The sequence below is a fragment of the Tripterygium wilfordii genome, chromosome 13 (assembly GCF_013401445.1).
Source record: "Tripterygium wilfordii isolate XIE 37 chromosome 13, ASM1340144v1, whole genome shotgun sequence".
In the NCBI taxonomy this organism is placed as follows: Eukaryota; Viridiplantae; Streptophyta; class Magnoliopsida; order Celastrales; family Celastraceae; genus Tripterygium; species Tripterygium wilfordii.
Window position 1 is genome coordinate 13,031,640 of NC_052244.1, and position 13,115 is coordinate 13,044,754.

At 37.4% G+C, this 13,115-nt stretch overlaps 2 protein-coding genes across 2 annotated transcripts; one reads left to right on the forward strand and one right to left on the reverse strand.

The window, feature by feature from the left end:
- Positions 1-3,708: 3,708 nt before the first annotated feature.
- LOC120012605 (LOB domain-containing protein 36-like) lies at positions 3,709-4,695 on the reverse strand. The gene has a single exon (XM_038864043.1). The coding sequence runs from the start codon at positions 4,687-4,689 to the stop codon at positions 3,709-3,711; it is 981 nt and encodes a 326-aa protein (XP_038719971.1). The 5' UTR covers positions 4,690-4,695.
- Positions 4,696-8,375: 3,680 nt separating this feature from the next.
- LOC120011972 (50S ribosomal protein L25) lies at positions 8,376-11,286 on the forward strand. The gene is made up of 3 exons (XM_038863178.1): positions 8,376-8,813; positions 8,924-9,053; positions 10,665-11,286. Exons 1-3 carry the CDS (start codon positions 8,436-8,438, stop codon positions 10,889-10,891), a joined length of 735 nt encoding a protein of 244 aa, XP_038719106.1. The 5' UTR covers positions 8,376-8,435; the 3' UTR covers positions 10,892-11,286.
- Positions 11,287-13,115: the final 1,829 nt, after the last annotated feature.

Consider the following 13,115-nt stretch of genomic DNA (forward strand, 5'->3'; position numbering starts at 1 on the left):
ATCAAAGTGTCGTGTGTAAACTGAAGAAAGCCTTATACGGGTTGAAACAATCTCCTCGAGCTTGGTTTGGTCGATTCCGACTTGCTATGAGAAGATTCGGCTATAAGCAAAGTAATGCAGATCACACTTTATTTTTGAAAAGAGTTGGTGATAAATTAACGGCTCTCATTATTTATGTTGACGACATGGTAGTGACAGGCAACGATTCTGAAGAAATGCGTAAACTGAGAGACTATTTGTCAACTGAATTTGATATGAAGGATTTGGGAGGATTAAAATATTTTTTGGGCATTGAAGTTGTTCGTTCTGAGCAAGGCATATTTTTATCCCAACGAAAGTATGTGCTTGACTTATTAACAGAAACTGGTATGCTTGGATGTCAGCCAATTGGATCTCCTATGGAACAAAATCATGGATTGGAAGAGTCTTCGAATCAAACTTCAATAGACAAATTACGATATCAAAGGTTAGTTGGGCGTTTAATCTATTTGTCTCATACGAGGCCAGATATTGCATATGCGGTCAGTGTTGTGAGTAGATTTATGCACAATCCTGGTAAACAACATATGGATGCAGTTATTAGAATTCTGAGATATTTAAAATCTGCACCGGGAAAAGGCTTACTTTTTTCTAAGAATGGGCATGCAGACGTATGGGGCTATACCGACTCAGATTGGGCAGGTAAAGGAGACCGAAGAAGATCAACCACTGGGTATTTAACTTTTGTTGGAGGAAATCTGGTTACTTGGAGAAGTAAAAAGCAAAAAGTTGTCTCATTGTCTAGTGCAGAAGCCGAATACAGAGCAATGGTGAAAGGTATTTGTGAGTTGTTATGGCTCAAACGGCTTATGGGGGAGCTGAGTTTGTCAATTAAAAGACCAATGAAATTGTATTGTGATAATCAGTCAGCAATTAAAATTGCTGAGAACCCAGTGCAACATGATCGGACTAAACATGTGGAAATTGATAGGAATTTCGTGTATGAAAAGCTAGAAGAAAAAATAATTGAAGTTCCGTATATGAAGACCGAAGATCAGTTGGCTGATGTGTTAACCAAGGGAGTGTCAAATTCAGTGTTTGCTGATTCACTTGTCAAGCTGGGCATATACGATGTCTATGCACCACCTTGAGGGGGAGTGTTGAATAGAGTCAAAGATTTACCCAAGATTTACTTTATTGATTGAAGACTTTATTGACAAACTCAATATTGATTGAAGACTTTCCTTAATTGAAGATTCGGCAATCAATATTGATTTGTCTAAGTTCATAATTGATGCCTCAATTGTTGACTAATTGATGCCTCAATTGTTGACTTTGATAGTGACTTTGACAGAGATTGTAATTACGTAGATCATTGATTGTAAACCAATGTAATAGCTATATAGGTGTTTCCCACTTCAATAAAAGATATTGATTGCAAAATTAAGTGATACTAGGTCCATCCAACACCTTATAAATTAGACATCTTCATTCTATTTATTAGATGTAGGACTTTTGTGTTTGGACTTCAACAACGATCAAGATATTTCATTGGCATTTTATCATATCGTGTTGCCTCAAAATATTGGTGAGAAGTTTCGAATCCCATAAATATTATGAAATGACAGGAAATAATTCGACCAACTCCTTGGATTAAATGCCCTTATCCCCTTGGATATGTAATATGTTTGTGAACTCATCCATAAATAAATTAAAAAAAGAAAAAGAAAAAGAAAAAAGCAAGCGCTATATGTTAGTCTATAGTGATGGAAAGTTTTGCGCGCGGGATAACAATCAATATTCTCCAAATTTCTTCAAAATAGAAGAGATTGATCTAAACAAGTGTTATCAAAATGGGCCGGTGCGTTAGTCGAACCGGTTCAACAGGTGTTTTCCAGCAAAATCAGGCCAGTTCACGTGTTGACCCGAACAAACAAATGACCCGATTTAAAACCTCCACAAAATGCGGTTAATCCATTACCCTTGAACCCGCAAGGGTCGTCGCATAAGGATTCGCCGATCTGATTCAGGACTTCTTTTCGTTCTTCGCATCAGAAATCATGCACGGCTTACTTTTTGTACTTATGGTACTGTATTCACATCGTTGTAAAGTCAAACCCAGTGAAGCGATTTAATGATCGGGTCAGTCAGAATGACAATGAATATTCTCACTTTTTGTCTACGGGGGGTTTAATGACCAACTCTGTCCAAATAATGAAATAACATGTAAAATACACTTGGTCACCAATGTTGAAGAGAGTCAGAACTCCACACGAGGCTTAATCAATTATAAACATCCACTATGTCTATCTGATGACTTCAATTATGATAGTATTTAATAACAGTAATACTAACTTGCTTACCACTATTAAAATGATAACTTGATGAGTGCACATGATCCTCAAAGCCATTCCAGGAATCCATGAGCTCTTATGCCAAGAAAAGAAAAAGAAATGAATCCAGTAGGATGGCCCTGATCACCTGTAATTGATATATCCTTTAGTAGTTTCTGTAAACTCTACTTTATTTCTCTATGATTAACAGTATCCTCGACAAACAATGAGGGAGCAAAAGATTTAATACCCAATAAATTCAACTTACCAAGCCAAATATGATGATTCTAAATCCAAATACTAATTTGAAGGACTAACGAAAGGCTTGAGATTTTTACAAGTAAATTTATGTAGTAAAATAATGAAATTAAATCGCAAAACTTTACTAAAAAATCAATGTTTTAAAATGAATATTCCCAACAGAGTCTTCTCAAACCCCCCAAAAAAGTGCCGACTTTGGATCTCTATTCGCGTCTTTAAGAAGTACTATCAGATAATGTGAGCTGCAAAAAAGGAAGAAAGAAATAAAGGCATAAGAAAATTTTTGACCATATATGATATGATATGCACTAGTGTTTCCAAAAATTATAATGTTAAACTCAACACGAGATTCACAACAAAAACGTATTGTTGTTATAAAAGACTAAGATTATAGTAACACTTAAGCAGAATGTCTTAGTAAACTATAAATAATTTCCATGCACAATATTTTTACAGTGTGTGGAATTAGAGATAGACATAATGTATGCTACACAGTCTTCCCCACATAATATGAGGATAGGATGTTTCCGAGATTTAAACTTGTGATCTTTAATTTGCACCCCTTGTAAGTTAACCAATGAATAAGATAATCACCTTTATATGTTAAGCAAAATATAAAAATTGTGCAAAACGAGCACTTGAGGTTTCTTTAATATTGAACAAGTAATTACATCATAAAGTGCAATGGCGACTAACTAGTTGACATTTTCGGTTGCTTCTGAACTGGGAAGGTATTTACACTAGTAGCACGCAAATCAATATCACGAACTAAATTAACATAAGCAAATTCCAATGAAACCAATTGTAGCGATAGCTATTGACCAACTATATGTGAGCCACGACAAAAATATGAACACATAGTTATTCTTAAGAATATTTTAGGAATAATTACCAAACATAAAATGTTGGTGTAAACTGTAAACATCACCTTTGCAAAAGGACTTCTACAGTGGATGGAATCGGAGCAGGTAAAATGTAGTATACTTTACCCCAAATATATGTGCACAAAAATAAACAAAAAACCGCAAACCAAACCATTGAAGCCGAGGGAAAAGAAACCCATACCTAGAATGGACAATTTTGCTTCGATGGACATTTAAGAAGGGAAAATTAGCTGTAATATTACTTCAAGAGTTCAAGGCAGTCCACCAGTTCTACCCTCGTCGCTTCCAGACCTCTGGTTTTGTGGTGGTTGTAGTGTTTCTTGTGGTTGTTGTTGTTGGGTCTGAGGGGGCTGCTGCTGTGTGTGGAAAAAGAGTTGTTCTTCGATTGGATGGTGCTGATGCTCTTGTTGCTGCGGCTGAATCTGATATTGATGATCAAATGTCCCTAAAGCCAAAGAAGGAGACATGGCTGCAGCATTCATCTGATCAAAACCAGTGGCAGTGACTGAACCTCCTGCACCCTCAAACCCACTCTGATTAAAGCCAATAAATTCCTGTTGCTGATGGATCTGGTGCCGATGCTGCTGCTGTTGCGCCTCATAAACCCTTAGCATCTCCTGCTCTCTTGCTGCAACCACTGCCGCCAATTGTTGAGCTTCATACATCTGCTGTTGCGGATGCGGATACTGATGATACTGTTGTTGTTGTTGTTGTTGTTGTTGATGCCGAGGCTCCCTAATCACCAACGGAGCGCTATGTGTTTGAACAGTAGGAATCCCCATCATAGGCGCATTCATCACATTCATCAAATTGTGCGACGACGATGGATTAATGCCTAAATGTTGTTGTGGCATAAAACCATGTGTGGGTTGTATCATAGGAAGCATTGCCTGGGGCCCTATATAGGTTGCAAGTTCTTTCTTAGCAGTGAAGATATCACTCTGCACTTGCCTAAGTTTGTGTTGAAGGACCGAGATTAATCCTACACATCCATAAACTGGATCTCGAAGACGCGCTTCAGCTTCATACGCCAATGACTCCACCGCATCCTTGCGCTGCGCCGCATTGAGTTCATTAAGCAGTTTCGCGACGTTACTTGCACCAAACACCTTGTGAACACTCGCGAATTTCTGCGGATCGTCGGAGGGGAAATAGGGAGCGAAAACGCACTCGAGAGTACACTTCCGCCTCAGAAACTTGCAAGCCGCACACGGTGAATTAAAGGAAGACATTGTTTTATCAATCTGTGCTCTGCACCAGAAAATTAAGATTCTCTTGAGACAGGAAATTGAAACTTGAGAATATATTGAAATCAATGAACGATTCTTCAAATACCGATAATCAAGGTAATACTCTGGCGAACAGAACCGATAAGTCAATTCATTACTTATTAAACAAGGAACGAGAGGAGTAGAATCTGAAGGGAAAAATCATTGGCGGAAAACATTTCCATCACCGACTTCGTGAAATGCAAGAAGCTAAGGCCTAAAAGAATCAAAAGATCATTCTAGATCCGTTTTCTCTTCATGGAAATCTTTTTGTTTTTGGCAATAAAAATCAAGAACAATTTTCTCTTCTCCCAAACAGTAAAATCTCCCAATATCAAAAAATATTTACTGAGATTTTCTTGGAATCAAAACCAAAAAAAATAACACAGAATCAGACGCAGCTTCAAGATGAAGCAATACGAACCTCCAAATCTCATCGGAAGATTATCTACGATTACTCGTTTAGATCACAGTCCTAATCTCTTTTCCCCTTGTCGGTGTCTTCTACGTTCATACAACACCACCTGCAGCAAACCGTTAACAAGAAACGACGGCGTTTGAATTGGACAAGATTATTGCATTGGTTATGGCGAGACGGACCTTTTGTAGTTTCTCTGGTATTGAGAGTGTGAGAGAGCGCTCGATCCGATCTTCGAATTTCAGAATCCCAAACACCACAGATAGAAGAACGAGTAGTGTTTGAATATTAAAAACAGAAGAAGAAAAGATCAGTAACAGAAAAGTGATAGAGGAGGCACAACTATATATACCTATCCCGTTCAAAGCATGCCTGCCGTTAAGATTTAGAGGGAGATATCCTAGCCGTCCGATAATTTATTAAAAAGTTAAGTATATGTATACCACTAAAGGGGATATGGGGGCTCTGCAATTGTCATAAGGTACAATCTTCATACAATTCTCCGTCCAATGGTTCGAGAACTGTGTTAGATCATACTGAATGAAATAATTGTAGACTCTGGAGAATTCCGGAATTTCCACGGCCCTCTCTACTCTGTTTCCAAAATTAAAATTCAATGTCAAAAAATCATTGATTAAAATAGATTAATTGTAATTTATGGATTGTTCATTGTTTTCATTCTATTGACATTACCATAAATAATCAATCATTGATCATTTAAATAAGTCAAATGATGATCGAGTAAAAAGTTTTTTTTTATTTTTTTTCGATAAATCTCTGGTGATTAATTTGTTATCCACATTCAGTCTGTCAACATATATCGTACCAGAGATAATATCATAATTTGACAAATTGATTACAACTAATTATTGTTAGGATTTAATGTAAGTATCAAAAATCATAACAAAAAAAAAAATCACTCATTCGAATGGTAAGATTTTGCTTGTGATTTGAATGGTGAAATATAGTTTATGAAATCTTTAATTTCCTTTTGCTAATAGATTTTCGTGCAATTTTTTAGAATCATGTCATAAATACCCTGCGTCCCCTCCTTTTATGTGTGCCACCAATAACCTGCAAAATGTAATGTAGTTGACAATCACATAATCATTGACACTGATAGGTATAGGTCAAAAAAGCTCTGATGATCAAGTTAGTGGTGATGAAAAACCAATAACAATTGAAATGAGTATGTGGCACAAGAGGAATACAGACTATCCGACGTCACTAATTGGCTTGGTCAATTCTCTTTTTAAGCCTTTGTCCCATCAATCACCTCATAATCTTCCGAAACATCCACCATTAATGACAATAGATCCGAAACATCTCATTTTTCTCTGTAAAAGGATCAAATCCCATTGGTTTAAACTGACATAAGCCTAAACCCTAAACTTCAATCTTATGTATTTTTCTTTTTCCTTTACAAGCAAGCTTTGCTTTTACATTTCCATGACAGAGATATATCATGACATAGAAATTAAATACATTTACTGAATACCTTAAATAAAATTAAGGGTTACTTCACAATATCTTGTTCATGCTCCGTGGTAGGAAACTTATTTTATTTTAAATTTAAATTAAAAATGCAATTAATTTGCATGCATTCGAGAAAAAGGTTTTTTTTTTCTAGAAAAAATAATAAGATAATTTCGGAGGGTAAAATGGACCAAATAAGAGTACCGATGTTAGCCAATAGAGAAGACAGGTGTACTGGAAGAGCCGAGAGTGTTCGCTTTTCGTTAACGGGACGGGAGGAGGTTGAACGTGAGCCACAAGTCACGGCGGCGTGGAGGGAAAAGAAAGCATACATGGGGTCCACAGCATGCAAATCACCAATTTTGTCTCATTTCATCTCTTTTTCTCTACTTTTGAAATGGTCAGGGGTTTCGAACTTGTCATCCAAACTAGTGACTCGGTATGATTCTGCAAACTAGTGACTCGGTATGACACATCATCTTTATCACCCAAACTAGTGACTCGGTATGATTCCGCACAATTTACTTTCTCACCTTTGTGATTCCGCATTGACATTTTCACCACCCGTAAAAGGGAGGGAGGAGACAAAATCAAAAACTGTTTTGGTAAATGTTTCAAGGGTCAACGGTTTATGGTTATTATACACAGTCAAATTGGATACCAAATCGGCGAACAGGATCGGTGATTTTACAGAGTCAATGGATATTGATGCTTTGCCACAATAGGCTATTTGTGATGATAAACTTTGTCAACAGACCAAGTAAACAGTACTCCATGCAAAAGAGAAACAAGTTCAAACCACTTTAATTGGTCTCTCCGCAATACTTTGCTCCTCAACAGAAACTCTTTATGATGGTGTAACAAGTCTTAGTTTCTTTGGTCGAGTGGGCCTAACCTCAACTGCCCAACTTCCCATAAAAAAAAAACTGGCCCAACTTTGCTCTTAACTGCCATTTACCATTGAATTGGAAAGCGATAGTAAATTCGTCCATAATCACATAGTAATTATGTTGTTTTAACACAGTCTCTTATTACATTATTTATGATCGGAAGCATTACACATCCATAAACTTATATAAACATGTGACATGCCTATGTGGCTTCTTTAGTTTGCTTTTTTTTTTTTAATCTATGTGGCATGCCTATCTAGCTTGCCACCTAGATTATGTAAGTTTATGGATGGAAAAATTATGAACATATATCATTTTGGATTTACGATTAACATAATTTTTTATTACATTATTTATGACTAACAGAGTCTCTTGTTACACTTTTCTGTATGTAATTACATTGTTTAAGTGTTTTAGATTTTTATACACGGTTTCAAAAATAATGTAATAAAACAGTGTAATTAAGAACGTTCAGGTTAAATCTATCAACAATGAGTCTTTATGGAAAGAGTTTTACATTTTGAATTCGAATATGTAATTTTTTTTTAAATCTAACATGTATTTTGATAGACAAGATATTTTGAAGTTTCATTTAAGAAAAGAAAATGTAATTATGGACCCTTATGAATAATTTCATTAGGGATACATAGCGCTATCAATTTGAAAGAGACTATGGAAACACCGTTACATATATGGAACCAATGGGCCAGACTTTGGTGGAGACTGGAGGGACTGCGCAAGGCGATTGGGTTCGGTCTTCACATGTGTAGGCCCAAAAGTATTTCCAGCTTTGAAACCCAATGGGCCAACTGTTAGAGCCCATAGAAGGCCCAAGTATTCTTCAAACCCGGGCAACAAGAACCTTCCTTCAGAACCCTCGGGGGTCGTTTTGCAACCCATTTTGCACCGAGCGACCGCAAAAAAGTATGGCGAAGTGGTGGCGCGGCCTGAGAACGGTGGTTCACGGCTCCAGGTTTCCTCAACCGGCATCCCATTCTCAAACTTCAAGTTACCACACCATCCAAGCAATACCACGAGAGTGCACAGGGAACCGGGTCTCTGCCCGGGACCGGGCCCAGGGAAGGATCCCCGCCGTCGTTTTTGCTCAAAGCCTCCTCGAGAAAAACCCTAGCTCCCGCTCCCTCTCCAGGAAGCAGCTATTGACGACAGAGAGAAAGCAGATTCAGAGTATTCTCAAGTCTGTCGAGCTCCCTTTCTTCTGCTCCACCACATTCCCGCTCCAGATTCGCGCCGGGTCCGGGTCGTCAGTTCTCCTTGAATCCGGAAATGTCCTCCCTGTCAAGGCAATTTATTTTTTTGTCATCATTTATCATCACTGTTTTAAAGGTTCTTGTTTCTATTTGAGTGAAGGGAAATGTGTGGTTTTAGTAATTTGTATTTGGGTTTGTTATAGATTCATAGGGATGCAGAGACAGGGAAGATACTGAATTTGGTGTTTGTTTGGGCCGATGAGGGAACAGAGTTGAAGGTTGATGTCCCTGTTGTATTCAAAGGAGAAGAGGATTCTCCTGGTCTACAGAAAGGTAATTTGAATTGCTTTCTACATTGTTGATATCAATTATTTGTTTTTACTTATTTATGCTTACTGCATTTGATTGCCTTATTTCCTTTGAAAAATATTAGAATTGTTAACAATGTTTTGCACCCTTGGGAGTGGAGAGTTGGGGTTCAAACAGTGAACTCTCTTCTTTTGAAATCAATAATTTATCTTATATCAATTCATTAAAGAATGCCTAATGATAAGGGAGATAGTACTAACGTAAACATATTCATAGTCCATGAATATGAGAAAATCTCCGAAAATAGAGAAGTACTGATGCAGGAGCATACAAAAAACTGTTCATGCTCATTTATTGGTTTATTATTGAGTCATTCCTTGTTTTCTTATATTGTATTTAATGGCCATGAGCCTAGAAAGTGGTCTTTATTAAAAAGGAGTGGTGCGTCATAAGGTATGGTTGTGTCCTTTAATAAGGTATGGCTTTGTGAAAGACCTTTAAATGGCCCTTACTAGAGCTGCAGCGATCAGTTTTTCATTTCTGTGTTCAATAAAATCTTTTGTGTTCAGCTCTTGATCTCCCTTGGAGTCGAGATATTCTAAGCATAGTCCTAGCTTCAAATTTCTTCTTTTTTTGTTGTTGTTTTAACGTGCTCTAGTTATCTCCTACCCCCTCCCCCTGCCTCAGTTATGCATGAATGTCTTATTTATCGTTGATAAAACTCCTGGAGAAATGAAAGTTAATTGAAGATGGCCTGATAAGTACGTCTGTGCGTGTATATACTTTTCTAGTCAGCAATTTCATTTTTAACTTATAACAGGAAGGGCCAATGTATAATCCATGTGTGTGTACTTATAATTGACATTGGTGAAAATCAAAATGAAAATTGTTGCAGAGGTCTATGAGTTTAGGATGGGTAACCTATTCTGGAAAAGAACTATTCAAGGCCAGAGTTTTTGTGCATGCTTGCTAGACATGCTCGGGCTAGTCATATCTATTATGGAATGAAAGATAAGGAGGAATTCATGTTAATTGGGGTATGGCATGGATCTCACTGCAATTCCAAGCAGGAAGCTGTTGCTTGTAAGGGATTGAAGTTTATTCATAAGCTTGAAAGTTTTTTTTCAGTTGAATGAAAAGAATTATTTCAAGCCTGAATTGATGTAGGAAAAATAGAGATGATTTTCTACCATATATACTCTTATATGTCATATCAAATGAAAAGAAAATGGAGGAACTCATTATAATTGGGGCCAGATGTGGATGAAGTTTTCCAGCAACAAATCCAAGCGGAATTCTACAGCTTAGAAGGGATTGAAGTTTCTGCTTTAGAATCGAATGCTCTGTACCTGGTGGATTTGTGATTGGACTTTAAGAATTGTTGCTTACACTGTTTGTATAATCCCCAAGACTGAGCTTCTTCCTATGCTGTTCCTTTTTGTCCTTTTCTTTTTCGTTAAAGGTAGGGTTTTGGGGGGTGAGGGGCAGATTCCTGACAGTTACTGTTAACCCCTTGACTGATTGTGTCTTCCCTATTTTCTTAGCTGAGTGCTTTTCACATTTCCTTCTCCCTGATAACTTTTGCTTTGGTGATTACTCATTAATTATACTAATGATGCTTTCATGATGATTCAGGGGGTGATCTGAACAGGATAAGAAGTAGCCTAAGTTTCCTTTGCCCGGCTGAGTACATTCCTCCAAAAATTGAAGTGGATGTCAGTAAGTTAGACATTGGAGACAGAATATTCATGCGTGATATTGAGGTTCATCCATCTATGAAGCTTCTGAGCAAGAATGAGAACATGCCTGTTTGTAAGATTGTGCCAACAACTTTAAAAACTCCCGACCCTGAAGGTGAATAGGAACTAAAGCATGATGTTGGCAATACTCCAGCAAATTTGGTATGTGCGACCCAAACTTTTAGCGAACTTATTAAGGGACTACCATAGGTTTTGGAAGCACAAGCAGACAGAGTGAACTGATGTTTTTAGACAGTCAAACATATGGCGTGCCTCTTTGTACCATGCTGCTGCATTATTGAGTATATCCCTCCGTCTGTGCTAAATTGGTGCCTGCATTATGGTTTTTTTTTTCATAGTTCACATTTTGGTGGATGTGATAAAACTCAGTATTCTGTTTGGCTAGAAATCCCTGAACACTTCAGGGTTGCTATTGATTTCAATTTTCATAAGCAGTGGAGAGGATTATGCTTATGATTTCTGTGTTAGCATTTGTATGCTAAGATTCTTTTCCACAAGTGATTTTTTATTGGTTTGGGGTATAAAAAGGCCATTGGAGTTTGAACATGGCAGAAAACCATGGCCATGACCTTGCCCGCTTTGTTAGTTTCCTCTTATTATACTTCACAAGAAGTATGACCCAGTAAATTGGACTACCAGTAAGGTTGACAAATCAGTATTGAGTGCATTTAGTGAGGGAGAGGAGACATACCCTTTTTCTTTCCACAGGAAGTCAGGAACAGATCATGATCAAATAATTTTTTCTTACTATTGAATCTTAGACCCAATCAATTCTTCATGAAACATAAGTTTTGTCTTTTTGATTCCCTTAATATTGGAAAATAGTTGGATTACTCGTTTGTCAAAGTCAAAAGTAACCATCAAGTGCTTACCTTTGATATGCCAAATCATAGTTTTGACCATTGATAGTCGAGTTTCTATGATTAACCCATAAAAAGTTTGCGTCGGTCCAAGGTCAATACTTTTAAGTTTTTCTTTGTTCCTTGTTTGTGTTCCCTTATTGTCAGGTACTCGGAACCCAACCATAAGTTTTTATCTTTTAATTCTCTTTGATTGTTTTTCTTAGGGTATAAATATAATGAGTAAAACAAATATAAATATAATGAGTAAAAACAGAAAACCAATGTGTTGGGTTGGCCGAGTTAGTTCTTTTTTTTTTTTTTTTTTGAAAAGGTTTGTAGACCTGAATATATTCAATAACACAGCCAATCTGGGATCTGAACTGGAGGCCAAAAAAGGGCACTCGTACCACCACTAGGTGGATTACAATAGGAAAGCTACCAAACAAAGGAACACAAATGAGTTAACTTAAATATGATGAATTTGGCTAAGCAAACTCTCCATTACACGATAACTTCTCCTCCTCAATTCTTGATAATATCTGACTTGGTGCATCTTCAATCCACATTCTGAGTTGTTGGCTCTAAACAACAACTTTTGCTAACAAGTGAGCTGTCATATTAATAGCTCGTTTCACATGACAAATAGACCAAGCAACGAAGTTGGACAAAAGTCTTTGAATCTCCAAAATTACAGCCCTCTATGTCGTCGGAGGCAACTCACCACCTTTGATAGCTTCAACCACAGCTAAAGAATCCCCTTCTAGAACAAGCTTATAAAAACCCAACTCTGCCGCTAACTTTATAGCATGTAACGCCCCCAAAGCCTCGGCAAGTGTTGGTTCAAGATCTGTCGGACGCACAAATGTACTACATGCCATCACATCTCCTATACAATCCCTATAAATCACTCCCACACCAGTACACTTACCTCTACTATCAAAAGAAGCATCGCAATTAACCTTAATGAAATCTTGCGGAGGCCTCCTCCAACCTTGAGAAACCATCTTAGTACTGGGCATCACAGACACACTATCACCTTGTTCAACCTGAGCTAGGAGAAACTCATCTGCCATACACACTCCTTGCTTGGCAATTTGGCTTGGATGCAAAAATTCACCCTCATGGACAAATTTATTTCGTCTTTGCCAAATCAAACGCATGGTAATGGCTAAAATAGCTTGTTCTTCCGGCAAAAAATCCTGCTTAATTATCGACCAAAACTGATAAAATGAGCCCGTGAAGGTCACACTCCTTTTTTGTAAATGCTTGATGCTCACACTATATACATCTCTTGTTGAAGGACACTCTCACAAGGCATGCATATAAATTAAGTTTTAAAATCTCTGGCTAATATTTTGGGACCACAGTCTTGGATAAAAATGTTAGCAAATTATTATGACTTCCCATGTAGGAAAACATTCAAGAGTGCACTACACGGGTTCGATATTTACTTTGTCGGAATCATCGGTTCGATATCTCTGGTC